At 42.9% G+C, this 24835-nt stretch overlaps 1 protein-coding gene across 3 annotated transcripts in view; it reads right to left on the reverse strand.

Annotated features, from left to right (window-relative positions):
• Sema5a (semaphorin 5A) overlaps positions 1-24835 on the reverse strand; it is a 474447-nt gene that overhangs the window by 55510 nt on the left and 394102 nt on the right. For all 3 annotated transcript variants that reach the window (XM_042261366.2, XM_076551679.1, XM_076551678.1), the window contains 3 exons: positions 14051-14232; positions 10847-10990; positions 210-357 (listed from right to left, as the gene is read on the reverse strand). In XM_042261366.2, the coding sequence (XP_042117300.1) occupies positions 210-357; positions 10847-10990; positions 14051-14232 (474 nt within the window). The remainder of the gene's footprint in view (positions 1-209; positions 358-10846; positions 10991-14050; positions 14233-24835) is intronic.

Here is a 24835-nt window from a genome sequence, read left to right on the forward strand (position 1 = left end):
ACTATCCAGTGCAAAAAACATCCAGTACTGGCAGTTGGGTAAGTGTGAGCACAGTCCCAAAAGAGTGCAGACAGCCTAGTCCTAATGTCTATCAAGAGTGTTGAGCATCTAGTGTGCTAGGAGCATCTTGCATGTGTAGAACATTCAGGAGGTTTTGAGTCTGAGTACCCAGCTCTGGAGTGTGGGTTGGGAGTGAGGTGGTAACTTACCACATTACATCCTGCACAGTCAGGCCCATTTTCACAGGTCCTACGGCGGGCTTGAATGCCACCCCCGCACTGGGCCGTGCACCGTTCCCAAGGTCCCCAGCCTGTCCAGAACACGTGTGGCGGGCAGAGCAAATGTTCATTGCAGTATCTGTAACAAGGAAAACCCAGAGGAAAAGGAGACTGTTTAGTGTCACAGGAGGCCACTAGCCATATTGCTTCCCATCCCTGTGCCAGATGTTGGACAGATGGGCATGCTCTGCATGAGAGGCTTTCTGTGTCTGGAGTGCTTGCACCATACAGGAGGCAGAGGGGTACTGGCCATGCTGAGTGCGCACAGACAATGGGATACATGGCAGACAGCGAAGAGGATGCTGAACTCACAATGCAGGATGGAACTTCCTGTGCAGCCAAGTAAAGGAGAAACAAGACAGAACAAAACCCTTCAATAGACACCCCAAAACAAGAGCAAACAGAAAGTATCTAGGTAGGACATTTATCTGCTAGGCATAAACATCAAAAGATAACGTAGGTTATGAATTCAAAGCCAGCACAGCTTTACATGGAGTTTCTTATCTTTCAATCAAATAAGTTGACAATCTTCTGAAGATAAAGAGAGCATAAGCTTGGCCTGAAGGCCCTGACACTTGCTACTTAGCTGCTGTTTGTAAGTTTTTCTTTTAAGGTCTCAGAATAACTTTAAGTGACAACCAGTTAAAAGACCAAAGATTGCTAAATATCTCATTACTATATTTTTACAAATGTCAGGACTATTTTACAGTAGTTAATTTCTGCACTTCTGTACATACATCCACTTTGAAAGTTTTGAAGTTGAGTACCCCAGCTGGTCTCTGGCCCTGTGATGACTTAAGTTTCCTGAGGTCTTTAAAACTGTATGCAATGGAGTGAAGTGAAAGAAAAAAACACACGAACACAGGGGAATGGACTGGCGTTCTACGAGTGGTCGCAGATGCAGAGGAAGAACTCAACTGTGAACACAGTCAAATTTAACAGCAACTTTGGTGATTTACAGGATAATTTACATTCATGTATCCATCTACTGAATCTAAACTTAGCCTCTCAGGAGGATCAAAATATAAGACTCTTTCCTCATATCTTTCTCACAAGGCCATCTTCCTTAAGAAACAGGCAACAAAGATTCAGACCTTTGGGCCTAAGCCAGTGACCTTCCTGTCACCATTGTTCATAACAAGTGGATTTTGTAGAGTGTTATGCAAAGGGAGTCGCAGAGGGATTGCTGAACAGGTGCTCACAGTCTCAGATGAATAAGCAAAGTATCGACACTCTCAAAATGTGCACAGCGTAAAACACCATCACGACTCATAGTGATACTTCTATCATTCACAGGACACTGAAACTGCACTGGACACTCCAATTGAAATGCATTCTGAAGTAGGAAAGGAAAGAAATGGTGACCGGAAACCATGAAGGGAATTGTGTGATTTCTCAACAGATACTCTGGTAAGGTCTGGTGTCTTCCATAGAAACAGATGGAACCCTGATGGAGAATAGGAGATTTTGGGAATGAGTAAGGGTGTGAAGAGGAAAGGCCAAGCTGAAAGATGATGGTGGGATGAGGGGTAGAGAGTGCTTACTGGAGTTTCGGATGTTGATTAAGGCACAAAGAGAGAATCAAGCAAGAAAGGTGACCATGTTGAGAGGAGAACAGAAAGAGATGACACGTGATAGAATGGTCCAACTTCGCCAAATAGTGAAAAACCAAAAAACAAAACCAAGAAAGCCTCATAGAACTCTACGAGCAAAACAGCACCACCAGAGTGAGACCGAAGACGTCTCATGGCATCTCATCCCACTGGTGGCCAAAGCCCCCAAACTTGAGAAGCTCTCTGCGTTCACTCTGGAGTCTGAACCTCAGGGGCGGCCACGAGCAGGAAGAGCCAATGTAGTAAACACTAACCACTGAAGTCTGCGCTGCAGCAATGAGAAAGAGAAACACTGTAGGTTAGCTAGGGTGGCGGTGGAGAAATGGGGAGGATGAGAAGTGGACGGCGCTGGGCATGGTGCGAACATCTTTAAAGCAACTGTGAATGCGCAGAAGAATAGCCAGTGGAGTCCAGAGCCAGCACCGAAGTTCAGGGAGAAGCAATGGGCAATGTCACGGCTTCAGGAGCCTCTAGATACTTAAGTACTGCCCAAGGTTAGCATCTATGAACTTTGACATGTGGAAGAGCCAGTGGCCCTGTGTATTTTTTACTCTTTGTCTTTGCAGTATTTACCCTAGGAAAAATACATGGTATTGCTCTAAAGATGGTGGCACACACTCCTGATGCCTGGGCTCCTATGGTCAATGCCACTGGATACTCTTATAGGTCCACCTGGAGAAGGAGGGACCTTCTAAACAGGGAAGAGAGAGAGAAAGGGACAGAGACAGAGAGACAGAGACAGGGAGACACAGACACAGAGACAGATGTAACACGAATTGCGAAATGATCGTATTAATAAAAAAAAAAAAAAAAAACCTAGAGCCAGATATTGGGGTGAAAGCTGAAAGATCAGAGAAGCAGAACAAACCACAGCCAACCCTGCCTTGCCAACTCCTTAGCTGATCTGTTTCTTCAGACTGAAAGCCTCTGAGTCCTCATCCGAATCGATCTCAGCTGAACTGCTTTATCCAGTGGCTTACCTCTACAAAATCCTCACTCTAATGAGAGCAACTTCCTGTTTCCTCATGCCTTGTATACCTTTCTGTGTCCTGCCATATTACGTCCTGGGATTAAAGGCGTGTGTGCTTCTCATTCATGGGATTAAAGGAGTGTGCCATCACTGCCTGGCTCTGTTTCCAGTGTGGCCTTGAACTCAGAGATCCAGACCGATCTCTGCCTCCCCAGTGATATGATTAAAGGTGTGTGCCACCACTGTCTGGCCTCTATGTCTAAGCTAGGGGCTAGATTCGCTTTATTGGGGTGTACAATATATCACCACAGACACATAATCAGAGACATAAGATATATATATATATATATATATATATATATATATATATATATATATGGATGGATAGAGGTGGGGGAGGGAGAGGGAAAGAGAGAGAGAGGTCTCTAGGTATAAAAGTGAATTAAGAGAAAAGTAAGGACTTAGAATTTTCTTGTAGCAAGTCTCTAAAGAGGTCTGGAGTAACAGGAAGTAAATATTCATGTATATGTTGGTGCTTGGAGAGTTCCAGGAAAGAGCTGCTATTTATTTTGAGAACAGGTTTTGAGGAGTCAAGAAAACTCAGAACATTTCACATTTAATTCAAAATATCCACATGCAGTTCACAAGAGGGAGAACAAGAGAAAAGAAGACATCTCACACTTATAAGTCAACTCACTGATATTTTAAATGTATGAGTTCTTTATACTGCTTTTTCCCAGTTTCAATTTTCAATGAATATAGATGTGGGTACTCACAGGCACACACACACACACACACACACACACACACACACACAAGAAAAGGCAAAGAAAATCCTACTAAAATGCCTATAAAACCCCTGACTTTTAATAAAGAGCACAGTAGCTGTGCTACCATTTCCCCAGAGCAAAATAAATCAGCGTGCACAAATACTTTCTTGTATTGGCCTGCAGCAGGCCACCTCTGAGAATGCTCAGCATGTTGTTACAGTTAAAAATCTCCTGCAAGGTTACCTGTGCATGGAACGCTGGACTTTGAACTAGTGTTAACCAACTATCCCTTGGGCTGGGACTTAAGGCCACCAACAACCCACTTACCTTTTCTCTTTCTCGCTCTACAGTTCTCCTGTGAAACAAGCTACACAGAGATTTGTAGAGACAATAGCCTGTAACAGGAATGGTCAGAGGGAAGCAGAAGTGGCTGGGCTATCTCTTTATGCAGAATTCCAACTTAGTGGGGTTGGTTAGAGGCTGGACCCTGCCAAGGCCCCCAGTCTGGATTCTCTTTGATGATGAGAAACATATTTTCTTTCTGTGCCCCCTTGCTTTACCCACGCTCCCACAGGCAACCTCCTTAGTGAGCTGTACAAGCAGTAGTGAGAGAAGCAGCTACACTGGTATCTCTGGCTGCTTAGATCATTATTAATTATGGATAAATATTTGCCCGGTGGGCCATCATTTGGTTCCCATTTCCCCAGTCCTCTGGCTTTTAAAACAACAGGATAAACAACAGGATAATGTCTTTAACATATTCCTGGCTCTATCAGGCCAAATGTGTCTGAAAGCAGGAGCCACAGACACATTTTATGGTGCATTAAAAATTAAGATTTTAATTTTTTCTCATGACTGCTGTTATTTTACTTGTAAAAGCTTACTAATAAACTAACATTGTCTCTCTATAAATCATCGATTTTTTCCATAAACCTACTTTCTCTAAAAATAATGGCATTTGTAATTCCATTGAGGCTAGATTCACAGCACTGACACTGTCTTCTTATATTTCCTTCTAATCGGGTTGAGCCTACGCTAGCTCCTCCTGACAGTCTGCGAGCCCCACCTCACTGAGGCCTCTGAGGAACTGTTTTTCTTAGTTCACATTTCCTGGCTATCCCTTCATAGGACCATAGAGGAAGAATTAAGTCTTTTTTGGCACCAGAGAACCATGCATGCACTGAACACACCATGAGCTTTCAGATAGCACACCAGGAAAGAGTGGTAACTCTGGTATTAAGGCATCACTTTAGCTCATCACAGAACAGTAACATTTCCAATAAGATAAGAATAAGATACATTCTTGTTAGTCCCTGAGCCCCTTAACTTGATGACATATTGGGCAGTCTCTGAAATGAGCTCACGCTCTTTACCTTTCAGAACTCACAACTCAATGTTCTCCCCAAATATGGGTGAGGCGTGTCACTTACAGGTACCAGGACAGGCGGCTGCCACTTCTGTGGTTATGTCACATAATATTACAATGGCTTTATTTCAAGAATGCTTCCCTTTCTGGCTTTAAGGAAGCAGACAATGGGGTGAGTTGAGGAGGAGACAGTGGCCTCAACTTCAGATACACCAAGAAACTGAAGCCCTCAGCCTGGCAGTCCGGCAGACATGAAGGCTAATTAAGGAAGGCTAATTAAGTATAATTAAGGAAGCAGACCCTGGTCTACGTGGGCATCAGAGGACAAAGCCATGGCTTCTTACTTCAGCCTCCTGATAACCTGCATCCATGATGGCAAGGGGGTTGTGTCCAGGCCAGGGACTCTACAGACACACAAGCAGCTTTACACAGTAAAGTGTGTCGTCATAACATGCACTCTGAAACAGGCCGGGTATCATGAAACACAGTGCTAATAATGTAAGAGGCACCGAAAAAAGCATTGAACATGGCTCTCAGACCCAGAAACAGGTAGAAGGGAAGATTCTGAGAAGCAGAAGCACAGAAAATTCCAAGTCACTTTATGTGGAGTATTAGAAACTTAGACATTGTAGAAAGTGATGGGTATAGTGGGTAGCCATTCCAGCTCTGATCTGGAAGTTCCAACCCCTATTGAGGCTTCAGTAACTGTCACGCCTACAAGGCAGGGCCGAGAGAGGACCCTGAAGACCCAAGATCTGGATGGGCCAGTTTTCTTGGTTCCTGGACCCTGGACGCTGGAGGTAGTGCTGTGGGATGGTCTGTATGTCAAATCTGTTGTTCTGATTGGTCAATAAATAAAACACTGATTGGCCAGTGGCCAGGCAGGAGGTATAGGCGGGACTAACAGAAGAATTGAGAGAACAGGAAGGTGGGAGGAGACACTGCCAGCCGCCACCATGACAAACAGCATGTGAAGATGCCGGTAAGCCACGAGCTACGTGGCAAGGTATAGTTTTATGGAAATGGATTAATTTAAGCTATAAGAACAGTTAGCAAGAAGCCTGCCATGGCCATACAGTTTGTAAGCAATATAAGTCTCTGTGTTTACTTGGTTGGGTCTGAGCAGCTGTGGGACTGGCAGGTGACAGAGATTTGTCCTGACTGTGGGCAAGGCAGGAAAACTCTAGCTACAAGGTAGACTGAGCAGAGTTCTTCAGAGAACACCGCTGGACTGTGCCACACCTTTCCCAGACCCTGTTACCTATCCCTTCACTTGTAAGTTACCCCACAAAATAAACCTCCCTTTTAACTACGTGGACTGGCCTTAATAATTTCACCAATAGACGGGGGCAAGCCTAGAAGGAAATAGAATAAGAACTACAACGGAGCAGCAAAACAGACAGGTCATCATGTGGGCATTAGTGGAATCTAAATCTAAACCACTTCTTCATATCAAGTAGGATGGTCCAAACCCAGCCCAGCAATAATAAGCATTGCCAGGAATGTGGAGAAGCCAGAACTCTTGTGCTCTGGGGTGGGAATAGGCAATGGTGAAGCCACAGTGGACAGTAGTCTGGCATCCCTCTGAAGCAGAACATACAATGTGATCATCCACTCATTTATACAAAATAATTGGAACAGGAACTCCAACAAGCCAGTGTTCATTCTAACACTGTTTAAATAGGCAAGGGGAAGAAATGACTTGACTCCATGGACGGGCAACTGAATAAGCAAAAAACAATTGTATGCCACACATTCACAAAGGGCTCAGTTCTGATCTAAGCTGCAACATTGATGGAGCTTGAAAACATTATGCTAAGTAAAGCAAACAAGACACAAAAGGGCAGGCATTACAGATTTGCAATTACATGTGATACACAGAATATGTAAATTAATAGGCAGACTAGTCAGCAGGGTTTCCAGGGGCCTCGAGAATGATGATATGGAATACTATTACTTAGTGATAATGAGAACGTTTTGGAAATGGGGAGTTACGATTTTTTTTGCACAATAATGTGAGTTTAATTAATGTCAATGAATTCTGCACTTAAAATGGCTAAGTGGCTAATTTATGTTGTTTATATTTTACCATAACAAAAAAATGTAAGGAGAAAATGGGACATTTTTTTTTTTTGGTAAGTAGTTAGTAAAATGTGACTACAGAATTCTACAAAGCTTCCAAAATTGTCATCTATACTGATATGAGAAATAGGACATAGAAGTGTGAAGGAAGTTACACAGATAACAACATTTCAAGGCACAGAGTTGAGGTGTTACTGGTTTCCTGCAGCTCATAGGACAGAAAGAGAAAACATAAGGGGTGGACCATAAAAAGAACAAGGGCCAGCTGGTACTTAGACTAGACTTTGCTGATGGCAAAAAACAAACAAACAAAAAAAAAACAAAAAACAAACAAACAAACAAACAAACCCTCTAAAATTAAAGAATCTAAAACTAAGAAATAGTTCCCAAGCACTCAAGAGCTGTGTCTTAGTTCTCTTGATGGGAAGAGCTACCATGATGAAGGCAAATTACAGAAGGAAGCACTTCTTGTGGACTTGCTTACAGTTTCAGGGGTTTAGTCCATTACCATTATGGCAGGAGCATGGCAGTGTGCTGGCAGGCATTGAAGTTGTAGCTGAAAGCTACAGCCTGATCCATAGGCAGGGAGGGAGAGGGAGAGAGGGAGAAAGGGAGAGAGGGAGAGAGATAGAGAGAGGGAGAGAGATAGAGAGATGGAGAGAGGGGGAGGGAGAGGGAGAGGGAGAGGGAGAGGGAGAGGGAGAGGGAGAGGGAGAGGGAGAGGGAGAGGGAGAGGGAGAGGGAGAGGGAGAGGGAGAGGGAGAGGGAGAGGGAGAGGGAGAGGGAGAGGGAGAGGGAGAGAAAGACTTGGCCTGGCATGGGCTTTTAAAACCTCAAAGCTCACCCACAGTTACTGACTTCCTTCAACAAGGTCATACCTGCTTCACCAAGGCCACACCTCCCAATCCTTCTAGTCCTTCCAAAGAGTTCCACACCTTAGTGACGAAGCATTCAAATATATGCGTCCACAGGGGCCATCCTTATGCAAACCACTGTCTGCTGTCAGGGAAAGCTGGGGCATGCCTGTTTAACTTCCTGAGGAAACCTTGGCAAGACTGAAGAATGGGGGCAGACTGCCAGTGTGCATAGAATCCATGAGAGTCCAAGAGCAATGGTATGACTCAGGGATCCTCTTTGTCAACCAAAGGAAGCTTAGCAAGGGGTATGGCATTGGGAACCCTGCAAATAGACGAAAAGCACACTGCAGATAGAAGGGAAGGAGCGACTTGAGGACAGAGAATTGTCTGTGATAGACAGAATCTAAAGTGACATCAGTGAAACCTGCTCCATCATGCTACAATCCCCTTCTCTGCAGGGTGGGCAGGGACCACGATTTTCTTCTTCCTAAGCCACTGTGGCCAGATGAGGCTGTGTCTTATGACTATGGAAATCTGTTCATAAGTTCAGTTTGTGATGAGCTGGAGGCCACACCAGGAAGGCTCAGTTGTCAAAGGCTTGGGGCAGTGTCTGGCTGACAACTTAGGAGCCTTGACACGAGGGTCCCTCTGACAGAGTGCCACAGTGATTGCAGTTGTTTTTGTTTGGGTCACTGGAGCCCTGGTGACAGAGCAGTAGAAAATGAACTCAAATGCATTTTGACGCTTGCGCCCCTGGCTGCTTTGTCCCACCTTATTGGTGACCTTTGGAGAACTGGTTCCTCTTGGAGGTTCCTGCTCCTCAAGAAATCCATTCCAAAGAATGGATTAGAAGTAAAAAGGGTATTCATACATTCTATAGCACGTGTAAAAAAAGAAGTGATGTGAAAAATCCAAGGAGATTTTGTGTGAGGCTAAGCTCCCAATGGATTGAGTCACACATTGAAAACTTTGCAGAAATCGTTAACTATATTGCTGGCATAAGTTGAATTTGTGGAGAGAGTTTAATGCTATTTAAATATCACAAAATGTATTGGTTATTTCATGTGACTGGTCCTAGAATCCTGTAAACCACCCCCCCCCCATCCCTTAAGCCAATCATCAAATATCTCCACTGCCAGGATCAAAATGAGTTTTCCGTGATGTAGTGATGTCCCCACAGCAAGAAATTTAAGAACTGTTTGTTTAACAGAGACCAAGGCACATCAAGTATATTGCTTTTCTGAAATGCCTGGTAGTCTCCTAGAAAGCATACTCAACAGAGAGGCATCAATTTATAAAAACAGTCCACGTTCTTACCATTCATCTCTTTATTATTTGAAGTAAAAAAAATTTCCTCTATTAAACAATCCCTTATCTAACTCCAAAAAACATGTCTCCTGTAAATGAAGAACTTGTTAGGTGTGAGGCATCTAAAAATTCTAGCCATTATTTTTAAATTCTTTTCTGAAAGCATGGCTTTATGATTTCAAGTGGACAGACAGAACACAGTGTAGTTGGCCACAAAGTTATGGAGTCTTGACCTTCCTGTCCATTCAGCCTGGGGAAGGAGATGGTGTCTGTGGAGTACCTGGACTCCAAGAAAGCATTTGCAGACAGATATGACTTCACCGGAATGGGATACACAACATGACAATTTACAGTGCTGAAAACTTTCCAACTAGTTTAGAATCTTACAAGCCTTGGGAAAAGTACTAAGAAGATTTTTCTATATTCAGCTTTCTCACCTATCAACTGGTGTTAGTGGAAATAATACAGACCTGAACAAGACTATCTCAGGGGACCAATTCATAAATGACAAATCCTGTCTGTATGTAGCAGCAACCCTCTTCTCATTCTTAGTCAAAAGGAAAGAACTCTTAACTGGTAAGTAAGAAACTTGGTGGATGAAGAAGCAAAATGGTCTTCCTAGTTGCTTTTAAGATGTACTCAACACCTACTGTAAAACTACATGAAAAAAACAATGAGTCTGCTCTTTGTTTACAAATTACATGGTCATATATGGATAAGGAATTTTTATGAGACTCCCTGGACCCATGACACTGAGTAGGAGCTTATATTTTTTCACTAAAAGGCACTGGAAGCCATTCAATAGGATGACGTGTGTGTGTGTGTGTGTGTGTGTGTGTGTGTGTGTGTGTGCGCGCACGAGCATGTGTGATATCCTAAAAGTGATGTGAACTTCATCTACAAGTTTTCACCCCTAATAGTGACAGAATGGAATATGCATTCAGTAGGCGAGAGAAAGAAAAGGAACAAAGAGTAGACCTTGGAGTCAAAGCAAAATGGTTAATTCTATAACAAAACCATAAAAACACCTTGCTGGATTCAAGTCTAAGGTGAAATGTCCCGATGGAGCACTGAACAGTGAAAGTCTTTGTGGAAGGCAATTTCCGTTGTGCTGGTACTGCAGACAGCTCAGGGGGGATGTTTGCTCACAGACTAGAGGGTAGAGGGACACAGTCTCCCCTGCATTTATTCTCGCTTGCCTACAGCACAGTCTTCATCTTACCTGCCCTTATCACCAGGACCTGCTAGGATTTGCAGCTACTGAGACGGGGCTAACTTAACATCTCAACCACCATTCTCCAGCAGGCTCACGTTCTGGGTGCACAGAAGCCCAGCGCACAGGTGCCCCTGGTTCCTGAGCACCCAGTAGCACGAGAATGGATTCCCTGAGCCAGTTCAAGCGTGCAGAGAAACAGGACCAGAACGAGGCTCCTCATGGGAACCTTTGGTCAAAATTGAAGGATGTCAGAAAAAAATGAGGTGTGGGTTAGCTTAACAGAGAGGAATGCCATAGACAAACCAAGCTAGATCCCAAAGTGAAATCGGCCGCACTGATGGCAGGAAGCATGAGGATGGTGGCGTAGGAACACAGAAGGCACCTACCTTTCCTCCCGGTTCTGACCCACACACACGCGGCCTCCGTGCCTGGGTGTGGGGTTGCTGCAGGAGCGTTGCCGCACCTGGAAGCCAATGCCGCAGGTGGTGCTGCAGAGCGACCAGGAGGTCCAGGGAGTCCAGCCTCCGTTCCTGAGGAGAAGCAAGTGATTTAACATCTCAGTCAAGCCAGCTCAGACTCTGCGACCCATCGGCTCCTATAGCAAATGCCTTTGTCCCATGGGTGGACTATTAGATTGTGTGGAACCACAGCCTTTGGACAGAGCAGACTGGTAACCTCTGTTACTGTGGGTCCCTTACAGTTGGCACCTGATGTGAAAGCCACAAATCATTTCTAAAATACTTAACTGTTTGAAACAGCTAAGAAACTTTAGTTATAAAAATTTCAAACTATTAGAGTAGTATTTTACTGCAAAGTATTAGAAATGAATCCTAACCCTATAGAATCCTAAATTTTGCTTGACTCTTATCACATCCATTATAACCTGTGAACAGTATCCCTGAGATAGGAAAATCATTGAAAGTCACATCCAGCAAATTATCTTAAATTGAATACCTGTAAGCATGCACAAACCTATAGGCAGTGTTCATGCCCAGGACAAGTAGAATCTTCCTCAAGATTTCCAGCCAATTTTGATAATAACAAATGGTGATATATTTAATTCAGAATCATAATTCCATATGCAACTGTGCTACTGTACATACAGAATGATACAGTTATATTAAGAATAAAAGAAAAGCAAAATGACGCTATTTCACCAGTTACTTACAAAATATATTGCTACTGACATACAATACTTCAGTAGTGTATTTTTTTCAGAAAATGACAATATATTCAAAGTCTTTGTAATTTAAATATCTCCCTTAGAAGTTTTCTTGTGCTATTAAAAATAAGTTGGAAGTATTTTATCATTTTTGAGCATTAGAATATTCATTTTATTGCTTGATCCAAGCTCTAATACATATTGTATGTAGAATCTCTATTTTTTTTTAAAGATTCCTTTATTTATGGAATATTTTCCTGCAGGCACATCTGCATACCAGAAGAGGGCATTGGATCCAATGGAACTACAATTATAGATGGTTGTGAGCCATCTATAACCATGTGAGTGCTGAGAATTAAATACAGGATTTCTGGAAGACCAGCCAGTGCTCTTAACACCTGAGCCATCTCTCCAGCCTCAGAACTTCTATTTGTTAACCACAAAGGCATTCCCCCAGGCGTCCTGTATCCTCAGCTACTGGATTTTCAAGGTCAATTCACACCAGCCTTCATACATTTTCAAGGTCAATTCACACCAGCCTTCATACATTTCCTTAAGAACACAAAAGTATGTAATGATAACACTGAAGACATAGAATTAAATACATAAATTGAAATAATGAACAAATTATTTAGTTAAAATGAAACTTCCTGAGATCTTTTAAATACGTTTTGTAGTTTCCCAGTTTAGCAGCTGAAACCTAACACTGAGAGAAACAAAACAGATACCGTTCATCTAATGCATGATAAATTGTTGATGGTTGATAATTTAATTAAAATGAGACTGATCCTCCAATGTTCCTCATAAAAGTAACAAGCCAATTTCTTATTCCCCTCTACCCACAGCCCTACACACTGTCTAAGTAATTCACTAGATTATTAGAACTTTACAACTTAACTTCAACCTAAATTAGATATTTCTGCTTATAAAGTTTTTCCACCTATGAAGAAAATTGTTAGATAATCCAGAAACACACTGATTTTCATATTACTTTTAAATTTTAATTTCCTAAGCTTTTAAAAATATATGAAGCTTTATGATATATTTGATTTATAATATGAAGAATATGCTGCATGTGCAACAGTAAGTAAATAAAAGTATCTAAAATTGGTAGGATATAGGAAATCGGGAGATAAGGGAAGCAAGTTTATAAGTAACTCTTTATTATCTGGACTTAGCTTTGCATACTTCTGGAAGCGGCTGAGATGCAGTGTCAGGTAATCACAGAGCTCCATGAAGTAATCACACAGAGGATGGGGAGTTTTTACAATGGAGTCAGTACATGGTCATCTGCTTCCACTCACACAGCATCACTGAAACAGGCTGACTTACTAAGATTTTAATCTGAAGTGAGCTGCACTATGAGCTTATTTAGAGGGTGACTTTCCAACAGGAACTGTAGCCTGAGTGACAAACAATTACAACCCAGAGCTCTATAGTCTTTCGGTAATGAAATAGCATGAAACAACATCACTGTCATCTTCAAGTCCAGTAACGTATGTCAGGCTCCTGTCAGGCACTCATGGAATCCAACTCCTTGCAGAGAAGTTATATGGAGCAAGATGCAATGTTGACACACCTGTGTTTTCTGTTTTATTATATAGTCTTATCTTTGTGGCCCTCCTTGGCTTCTTTAAACTTTATGGGGTAATTGAGTTTACCCTATGAAAACTGTTGACAAGGAGGAGGCTTGCCTTTTTCTGTCTGCACATTCTGCTCTGACCATCCTTCCTGGGCATGCTAGGTCTTCTTTACTTTCACACAATTCAATCACCCAAACCTACCCTCAGTCAGTGGCTAAGGAAATAGTTTCCCTTACTGTTTCTGCATTTTAGGCTCTGAAAAGCAGGTAAGATTTTAAGAAATGGACTGTTAGTCATGTGAAAAGGAGGCTTGAACCTTGACTCAAGAAGCTCTTCTGATGCTGTGGTGTACAGGGAAGCAGGCAGGATGAACAAGTGCGGTCAGAAAAGAGCATGAGGCAACTCAAATGACCTCTGGGGATCATGACATCTAGGTGACCAAGTGTCTGACGTCAGTAGAGCTGGGGTATGCTGAGTTCTGATCTACTGATGCATAGAGCAAAGATTCCTTCGAGCTAATGTAACATGCTCCACCAGTAGGGATTATCAGTCATCTATTTCAGAAAGATATTAGGTAATGAGCATTTAAAAAATCCAATTATATTGAGTATATTAGTAATGTTTTCCTATCTAATTATGAGCTTATAAGCAATTTTAATTTACAACTTAACTTGCAATTTAAAATTTTCTTCCACAAATGACATAATAGTTAAGTGATGGGTGTCCCTGTCTTTTTGCACCCTCCATCTACTAAAGGGATGGCTTGTATTAAGAGTGATTGCCCAGATTTCTCAACCATCTGCAGTGGCACGTGACTGTCCAGTAGAGCGATCTGAGGCACGTACCTGGAACAGTTGGTGATCTCCATCCTAGGGCCCTCACACTGCCAGCCACCACACTGTGGAGCTGGACTGTCACAGGAGCGGGACCGGCAGAGGCAGGTTCCCACAGCAGCGCCATCGGTGTGTGTGCAGGATGTCCACGGAGACCAGGCGCCAAAGCTCCCGTCCACAGTGAGGTTTCTGGTCTGCAAGGCAAATACAAGCAACGGTGTCAGAAACAGTAAAGCTGTGGAAAATAAAACGTCATGAGAACAACAGATGTCAAGTGGCAATCATAGCTCTTCCAAAATCCTAAAAAAATTAAAATCGGCGGTGTGTGTGAGAACATTGTAAAGTCATGCAGCATAGTTCACTACTAGAGATGATGAAAAAAACGGTGTAGAGAGGAAGAAACAGAAAAGGAGGAAGGAATGAAGATCAGAGGGAGAGGAAAAGAAAGACCGTTGAAGAGGAGGCAGTGGAGGAATAAAGGCTGACTCGGGAATGAGGTTTTGGTTGAACGGCCCACCAATGGAGGAAACCCAAGGAACAAGAAAACCCCACTGATGTACACATCTGATGCATGGTTTTATATACATACCTTAAAAGCAACAAAAGCCTATGAATTTATCCTGGTTTGGCCCAAGTGTTACCTCAAAGTGACAAGGTTTGATGCTCGGCACATCTTAGTGGCCCTGAGCAATGAGAGAGCTACAGTTCTCAGGATTATTCTTGTCAAGGCTATGCTGCGAGCACCACTTGGAGTTTATACACTGGCCAGGAAGGGCTTTGGCATGTGTTTCCGACCCTGTGTGACAGCTACTAAGGGCACTGTAGGGCTGTGCTGCCGAGGATGGACAACAAGCTGGTAGGGTACTTGTGTGGAGTTGTTCAGAGTGGAAATGGACCAGGAAAACAGCTGGACCGGACCCTTGATGCCAAGGACAGCTTGGTGTTCCCTGTTCGTGAGAGTCATTGGCAGATGCTTTATTGTCACTGGGGATGGAAGGCGTTCAAGGCAGTGACACTGAGAAAGAGCTGAGTGCACAGTGGTGGAGAGCCCTGCAGGTCACTGAAGGCAGAATGCTGGGCTCTGGCCTCGTCTGGCACGTGGTGATGCGTTCAAGTGTGGTTGGGACATCAGTGTTTGAACAGTGAAGAGTGAGCAACTTCCTTATATATGTAATAAGAGGTCTCTTGAGAGGAGACACTCATGGGGCCAAAGGTGAGGTTCCTTGTCCAAGGTCTTCCTTCCAAAAGGGAGCAGAAGGGATTCAAGTCCTAGCCTCCATTTTAATGTGAAGACAGATGAGTCTTAGTTTGACCACAATCTGACGATGAACTAATAAGTATTTTCTCCTTCCACTCTCTGGCTCCAACTGTCTTCTCAGTCAGTCATTATGTGAAAGGCATCAGCCTCAGAAGGAATAGTATTTTTTTTTTCAAGATACGGTTTCTGTGTAGTTTTGGTGCCTGTCCTGGATCTTGGTCTGTAGAATAGGCTGGCCTCGAACTCACAGAGATCTGCCTGGCTCTGCCTCCCAAGTGCTGGGATTAAAGGTGTGCACCACTACGGCCAGTCAGGAACAGTATTTTTATCTATCATTTCTCTAAGTACTATGGGAAATATTTACTCATTGTCGTGGTGGTTTTCTCTGACATGCTGGCTAATCACAATGTATTGTAACAGATACGGCTCTACAGTGTAGTTCTCTATCCCTTCTCTTTTCTAGTCATCATTAATGGTTTTTATTTCCTAAGGTGGGTAGAACTAAGCCTGCCCACCAGTCTCCATTGTTTCTATACTAACTGTGGCTAGAGGGAGAATCTGGAGCTGTCCCATCCAGGAGCAAGCTCAAACACAAGTGGATAAAGAAAGGCATATTTCCCAAGAGGAAGATTTTTTCTCTCCAAGGTCTGTGTGACACATCTAGACACAGGTCCTACTTGGACCATCTGGTTCCATGGTAACCATGTACTTCTAAGGAGAAACATGCCTTGCACAACAAGATGATTCAAACCTCTGAATTGACAGACTTTCTTGTTAAATCAGCAAAGGTCCTGCTTTGGATATTTTCCACATTCATGCTCCAACTTCCTCCTCGTACCTGTCCATTATTTAACTAAGTCTATGTTAATAACCATACACAGACTCTTGCCCGCTTTATAAATACTTACTCTTGTTTTTAATCTAAAAATCCCAAGTCTCTTGTTCAGGGAACAGACATTAATTAAACATGGCGATTTGTGTCATTTCTATACACATAGCTCTATACACATGATCCTGGCTATTTATATAGCCATTGTTGCCATTTCTAGAAGGTACTAACTGTCTGAGACAGGTGGAGTTGCCCTGGGAATCTGCAGAGTCAGCTCTTCTCCTCCACTGTGCCCCAGGGTATTGAACAGGAGTGAAAGTCTCACTGACTCTACCATGTGCCTACCATGCGTGGGGAGATTGAATCAAGGAAATGAGAAGTGATAAGAACTATCTACCCATGAGGTATGCCGGGGGCTAAAGAAAACCGTATGAGTGCACTTGCCAAGCAATTAGCTCAAGGTTTCCATGAGTAATAGACTCATCACCAGGAAGAATGCTGCCGTCCATTCTGGTTTCACAGATGGATGAGGTAGACACGCTGCTGCACTGGAGTTTTGTGAGTGTCTCAAGGCAAAATAGATCTGAATGACAGGAAATTGTTCTCAAGCGTCAATAGACCTGGCTAGAGGCATTTTTTGGGAAGGTGAATCTGGAACAAAAATTCTTATTATAGATAAGAAGATAAAGGAGAGCCACTGCTATTGTGGGTATTTTCACATTGGAAATACTGTATAATTTTAAAAATGATGGACAGGGTTATACCATTGGCTAGCATTGTTCAGAAATGGAACAGGGGGCCTACTGAGCTATTAGTGAGCAGATAAACTATGAAAGAAGGGACTATAGAGCCAGCACTGTATGATGCCTGGTGGGGGGTCTCTGGCTGCTCTGTGCATGACAGACAGGTGCCAGGAACTCCTCCCAAAACCAACTATATATGAAAACATTACATCACAGCTCTTCAAATCTGATGCAGAAAACTAAGCAGTGTGAACCTAAGTGACTGTATCAATCAAGACAACTTCAAAAGCTCCAAACAGTAATACGCAGAGCACCAACATTCAGACAGTTTAACAAATTATATTACTATAAATTACTATAACATTTTATATAAAATGGCTCTTCTTAGTGTACAGACCTATTCTTCTGTTTATTAGACTCTGACGTGTTCGGGGAGAAGGAACCAGATGCCTGCAGAAGCATTATTTCTATCTCAGGGAAAAGCACGTCTACAAACACATGAACAAATGGAAAAGCCCCAAAAGTCATGTAGCTACAGGGTAGGTGGGGCGTCACACTGAGGAATACACACAGGTGACTGTCATGACCCTTTCCCCCTAAAAGAATGACAGTCTGTAGGATTGTACAGGGAGGCAAAGAGAACAGAGGATGTTAGGAAAATATCATGAGATGCTGCAGAACCCAAGGACCAGCTGTGCAAGGAAGTTTAGCAATCTTAAGCTCATGGGTGACAGGGTAGGTTGGATGGCTGGAGGTGGCCGAGAGTCGGAGCTAGACAAGCACTACCATGCACAGCCTTAGTCATGGAGTCATGGAACCCCTGGCAGAAACACCCATAACTGAAGAAGGGCAAGGAAGATAAACCCCAGGCTCCCTACCCCTGCCATGGCACTCATGGCTGCATCCAGGACAACACAGCACAGCATAACACAACACAACAGAGGTGAGAGGGCCAGGTTGAACAACCTACACCAAGGAAGGGCAGGCCTTGGCATGGAGAGCTTGTGGGAGAAACTGAGCTCCTGGACACAACTGGTCACTTGTGTACATCTTACTTCTCAGTTAAGGAGGAAAGGGTAATGTAGGTTAATGGTGATTATTTTTTTTTAAGATATCTGAATCCTCTAAATGTTGGTTAGAAACTTCAAGAAGAGATGATTGTAGCAAAATTAGGAGATTAGGGGCAGAAAAAATTCACTCCAAGTTCACCTGCACTGTGTTTCTTCTTGAAAATACAAAGGTGATGGACAGAGCAGTGACTTGGATGTTTTTTATCTGCCTGGACGCTATTTACAGCAAAATCTAATGCTATGAGATCAGGAAGACATAAAACATAACAGTGACAAAGAAGAGAAAATGGAAAAAGAAGCCATCCAAAACTCTAGCCCATGGACTTCCTTGAAATGTATCTCTTGTTCTGTAGGGAACATGAAATTCCCAGTTTTGCAACCCAAGTAGCCCTGGACAGGATACCAGTTAGAATAGACAAGTTCTATGAAAGAAACACTCTGAATAAGAAGGGTCTGGGACTCCTTATACCAGTTATTGCCCAGCATTATCCAGGGCAAACATTAGCACTTAACCCCAAGGCTAATGGTGGATCCTAGTTTGTCTAAGACAGTCATGGTTTGAATATAAATATTCCAAAGACTCGCATGTTAAAAACTTGGTTCCTAGAATGTAGCACTATTAAGAAATGAATGGATCATGAGGGCAATATTATTACTAATGGATTACTACATCAAGTTTACTACTCAGTGGACTGTAAGGAAGTAGGACCTATTTGCACAAAGTGGGTCAGGGGCGGAGACGGCAGTCTTATCCCTGGAGCCCTGTCCTCTTCCTACGTGGCTGACTTCCACAAGGTTAGCAGCTTTGGTCCTGCAGCATGCTCTCTGCCCTCATGGCTAGCCTTGCCTCAGGCCCAGACTCCGTGGATGTTGGTGACTGTGGACTGAAACCACTGGACACAATACATTTGTTTCCTTCCAAGTTTGCTCTCACAGTTACTCTATCACAGCTGTGAAATGGTAAATGACACACGGGGACTCCTTGTGACTTCAGTCAGTGCTGGCTCTTAGGATGGATGTAGGACCTAATTCTTGCGAAAGACTCAGCAAAGAAAGTATATGGGGCATCTATAAAACCTATTTTCCTCCAGCTAAGAGAGAAAAGTGTTTCTGCTTTTTAAATTCCTTCTGCTTTGAGCACTGGCATATGAGGGTAGAATGTAATGTGACATTCACCTTTTTTTTTTTTTGGTTTTTCGAGACAGGGTTTCTCTGTGTAGCTTTGCGCCTTTCCTGGAACTCGCTTTGGAGACCAGGCTGGCCTCGAACTCACAGAGATCCGCCTGCCTCTGCCTCCCGAGTGCTGGGATTAAAGGCGTGCGCCACCACCGCCCGGCTGTGACATTCACCTTTTATGTCATCCTAAAATGTCGCTAGCTATTTCTAGGTGTCCCTGGCAACCATCCTCGCCCTGTTTCCTACCAAGATCCACTACACTGTTTGTTCTTTGTTCTTTCTGTGGGTCTGGCTTCGAATGAAGGATTTAGGCAGAGAGATAATATGAGAATTTCCTTCCTAAATATATCCCCAAAGAAAAGATGAGCTGATAAGGATGGCATAGAAGAGGGGAGGGGTTACTTGATATAAGTGACAAGGAGTAAAGACCAATGACGCCCAGTCATCATTTTCATAAAACAGTAGAAGCGGAAGGAGCGGCATTGGGCAGCCACTGGTCCGAACACACACAAGGTAAGAGTGTGGCTCCTGTGGCGAATCTGCAAGGAAGCAAGATGGCTTCAGTTCTGTCTGGCAGTGAGGAAGCTGAAGACAGGAGAGGCAGCACCTTCCATCCAGAGCTGCTGATGTTTGTTACACTACATTCTGGAGCCAGAAGAACTTGCAAGCCTCAGGGAAGCATAAGAGCAGTGAGCGAACTCCCTGCACAGCATTTAGCCACATGCCTGGTTGGATTCTGAATGGCTTAGATTGAGGATCTGCCTAGAAAATGGGACTAGGAATAATGGTGTGCATCCTGGGCCTTCAATTTTGAAATTGGGATATTTTAAGTTTTTCATAACCTTCCTTAAAGGGATATCTGAAATAAAGGCATATGTACTGGCAGTTGACGCCATAAGCAGATGCTTGGCTAGCATAGAAAAAGCCTGGGTCCCACCCTAGCACTGAGAAACACTGAATGAAAGAAAACACTCTAGAATAAAATGTCTGAAGTTTTCTTCAGGTTTCTCCCAAGTGACTTTCTTCTGGAAGCATGTGATTTATGCTATTATATGTGAGCCAGAGTAAAATATGCACCAGGCATCAGCAGTGCATGGCAGCCATGGGGGATCCAATGTGCTACCTCCTTGAATCCTTACCACATCCCAAGTCAGATGTGCCTGTCCAAGATCCAAGACACAGTGAAAGCAAATTGGTTCAGGAACCTGTGACATACTCAGCCGTCTTTCCATAACTTGGTTCTGTTTTATCTTTCCCCTACAAATGCCGCCCAAGAGTCAGATGTACACAACTTTACCTTCCCCAACAACGAGAAAATAATAAATTTCCAAGTGTTAGCTAAAGAGGATCCATTTTTGTTACTACAAATTATCCTTTCATGTTGATTGATTCATTCTCTAATTCTCCACTGGCTTAGTGTGTATGCACATTAGCTAGTTGGGAACGCAGGTACATCTTTATCTTCTTTTTACATTTGACCAATATTCTTTATTAAAAGATTTAGTTTTGTTTTTGTTTTTTACTAATGTGTGTGTGTGTGTGTGTGTGTGTGTGTGTGTGTGTGTGTGTGTCCATGTGAGGCCAGAAGAGGGTATTGGATCATTTGGAAATAAAGTCAATCAGTTAGACATGGGTTCTGGGAAGCAAATTCACATCCTCTGGAAGGGTAACAAGTACTTTAACCACTGAGCCACCCCTCCAATCCCTCCAACTATCGTTCTTTTATGGCTAAATGCGTCATAAATGTTTATCTGGACATTTTTCTTCAGAATTACTAGATCTTGCTTTATTTTCACAGTCTTTTATATCTACTTCCAGTGACTGCATGGAGCAGGATATTGGATAAGCTCCTCAGGAAGTTTTGTCTCATGTTATGACATCAATTTAATATCCACGCTGAGCTTATCTCTACAGATGAATTGTAAGGGAAGACTGCACCTTAGCAGAAGAGTCAGCTACAGTCGTGTATGGCGTGTTGTAGACTACTGAGTAGGGGCGATCTCCATTTAGCGCCTGTGAGTCCCAGTTAGTTCATCAATAAAATGAAGCAATAACGCCCGTCTCTGGATATCAGCATGGGCATTAAACAACCCCCAGGCCAAGTAGGAAGCAATACTTAAAGAGTCACCACCACAGTTCCTAGAAATGGAACGGCACTTAGGGCCATCCCTCCTAAGGGACACCACAAGAGATCTCAACATTTTAGGGTAATGCAAGCTGTGAAGGAGTATATGGGTCCTGTCCTGTGGGTCACACCTGAGAAAAGGCCATTAGCCGGAAGTGCCTTCCAGCCTTGGTTGGGATTGGAAGTCCAGCTGAAGCTCAGGTATTAGTAAAAATATAGTTTACATGAACAAACTCCCCTTCCTTGGCAAGGGACAGACATATTCTCTCTCTCTCTCTCTCTCTCTCTCTCTCTCTCTCTCTCTCTCTCTCTCTCTCTCTCCCTCTCTCCGCCTCTTTCCCCCTTCCTCCCTCCCTCCCTCTCTCCCTTTCTTCCCCCTCTCCCTCCCTCTCTCTCCTATGAATTTTTACTGCAAAATGCAGAAGCAATGTCTCATATGCTCCCTGAATGTAAAGGCCATTCTTGTTGGGCCATTCTTCTCTTTATCATTCCGTCATTTGAGAAGAGGCTGAGATCTGGGAAGTCATATTCCTGTAGATCAGAGCCTGCCAGAAACTCTAGACACAAAGCCTGGCTTCTTTCCTAATGGTTATAGACCCCTGGGGAAGCACACCAGAAGTTCAGCTGTTGCCAGTTAAACGTAGGCTCTGGCTCCGGCCACTGCTTAAGTACCTTTGGTCTAAGTTCCTAATTGTACAGTGTCCTGAGTAGAAGCAGCAGCAGGAGACAATGAGATGTTCATCTGGTCCATGTGTTTTGCTGGTTCTCACAGGGCATATTCCGAAACAAGGATTCATCATATTGCATCACGTGATATCATGCATGTCCCCCCAAAGGACATAAATGGTATCAATGCATAAGTGAAGCCCAGGTAGAATCCTAAGACTAGAGGACTCCTGGTTCACAACACTGAAACTCAGGCAAGGATATGTAATTGACCTTGGCCTGCATATGCCAGTTTAAATATATTACTTAAGCATTACAACTGGAGAGAATATTTTTAATTATAATTTTTAGGAAAGTAGCATGTCAGTAAACTATTTTACAGTCTTCTAGAGTAAAAATGTATAGCCATCTTAAAATTGGTCTTCTTTAGCAGAAAATAGGTGTGCTTTTTTTGTTATCGCTGTGAAAGTGAAAGCCCTAGAAAACGCTTGCTATGGTTTGAGGTGCCTCTTCCAAAACTCAAGTGTTGCCATGGTGATAGCATTAGGCTGTTAAGAGCTGATCAGGCCATGAAGATTCCTCTTTGGAGGACGTGTTACATGTTTTTCTAGAGGATTGCCAGTGTGGCCCTGGCTCCACTGCCCTTCTCCTTTCCCCCACGTTGGGTCCCAGCGAGAAATTCACATGAGGGCAAATGTTGGTGTCCAGATCTGGTACCTTTTGGCTTCCAGAACTGTGGGTAATAAATGTCTGTGCTTTACAAATGACTCAGTCTCAGCTATTCTCCTACAGCACCAGAACCAAACTAAGACACCTGTAAATCACACATAGCATGTGAAGTTTGACTGGAAAGTCTGTACTGGGACACTCACTGCTGCCATGTCACGGATCCGGAGTGCTTTTTCAAGATTTATCTGGTTTAGTTTTAGTTATTTGTATATGTGTGTCTGTGTGTGGGGAGATGCAGGTGCCCATATCGGCCAGGAGGTGACATTAAGGAAGTTGTGAGCCTCCTAATGTGGGTGTTGGAAACCAAATTTGGGTCCTCAGCAAGAGCAGTGTACATTCTTTAACTGCTAGCCCACCTCTCCAGTCCCTGACCTAGGAGTATGGAGATTCACTTCCGTGGTGGGTTTACATAAGTGTGTTGGGGGTGCAACTCCCTATCAGCATGTCCTTGACTCATTGAACTCAGTGTAAGAAGATCACGTCTCTTTCAACATACACTTTTACATAGACTATGAAATGCTTGTTGTCCTTCAAAGGGCCTCAACTTATATATAAAATAACTTGCTTTGGGTGAGGATGTAGGTAAGCGTCCTTTTGAAGGAACGAGAAATGTTAACTGACAGCAAAATTCTCCTGGCATTTATTATGTCTAAAATCAGTTTTCGTCTCAGAACCTACTCAACACTGCACCTACAAGGTCAGACCTAACCCAACAACACAGCCCTGGCTCTCCAAGTGTGAACTCCTAGGTTTAGGCCTCAGTATGAAAAATTCAACTAAAGAGACTACATTAAAATGACAGCTACATATAAAGCACATACTTTATGATCAATATCATATCAAACTCATTAAATGTGGATGTCACAGATTTATCTAATAAGTGTAATCTTTCATTTTAGTGAAATAAAAGAGTAGATAATACAGAAGTGACATTTAAAGTAAAAAACTTAAAACCTAAGTAAGATTATTGCTGTTTTTTTCCTTTTAATATTCTTAGCTTGCCAAGAGTATATATTGATGTAGACAAATCTATTGGGTAAGAACATGGGTTGTATATCATAGACATACCCATGTCTAGAAAATGGACCTTGTTATGTGTGGCTTACACTAGGTATGTGATCACATCTCAGAACTGTGATTTAAGCACCACAGCATATCTATGCTGTCTTGAGAATTCAACTGAATCTGTTTTCTCATTAGCTTGAGACAACATGGGTGGCAACATTTTGGTCATGCCTCAAACATTGGATCTTTCTATTTCATATTTTTTTTTCTGTAGAATATCCAAGACATGACCTGTTATAAAGCAAATACATGGGGGTGAGTTTCCCTCTGCATAATCATCTCAACTTAGATGCTCACATATATAACCCTAGGTGCAGGAGAAGTGTTCTTACCACTTAAGACAAACTGCAGTTATGTTATCTGCTTCTTCCACCTTTTTTAACCTTTAAGAATGCAAGGTCAAAAACCTGCAGGGAGATGTACTGACTGTCCATGAGGATATGTCTGCACAGACTGACATTCTGGATGCTGTTCACTGCGTTTTTATTTTCTACATGAAATTTACATTCACTGCCTTTGTGCTCTTTACATGTTCAGCACTGGGAAGGGGATGTCCTCAATTCATGGTATTTTTCAAACCATTTTCAAGAGATATGGAAGAGAGCTTCCTTTTTATAATCAAAGATCTAGCACTACAAAGCCGAAGGGTCTAAGTCTGTGGTTCTCAAACTTTCTAGTCTATGACCCTTTAATAAAGTTCCTTATGTTGGGAGCCGGGCGGTGGTGGCGCACGCCTTTAATCCCAGCACTCGGGAGGCAGAGGCAGGCGGATCTCTGTGAGTTCGAGGCCAGCCTGGGCTACCAAGTGAGTTCCAGGAAAGGCGCAAAGCTACACAGAGAAACCCTGTCTCGAAAAACAAAAAACAAAAAACAAAAAAAAAAAAAAAAAAAAAAAAAAAAAAAAAAATAAAGTTCCTTATGTTGTGCTGACTCCCAACCATAAAATTATTTTCATTGCTACTGTACAACTATAATATTGCTACTATTATGAATGATAAGGTAAATATCTGATATGTAGGACATCTCATATGTGACCCCATCTTTTGACCCCCAAAGGGATCTCAACCCAGAGGTTGAGAACCACTGGTCAAAGCTAACCTTCATTGGGAGCACTGAATGCCTAGAAGCAATGACGT

This window comes from Peromyscus maniculatus, chromosome 15, assembly GCF_049852395.1.
Source record: "Peromyscus maniculatus bairdii isolate BWxNUB_F1_BW_parent chromosome 15, HU_Pman_BW_mat_3.1, whole genome shotgun sequence".
Lineage (NCBI taxonomy): Eukaryota > Metazoa > Chordata > Mammalia > Rodentia > Cricetidae > Peromyscus > Peromyscus maniculatus.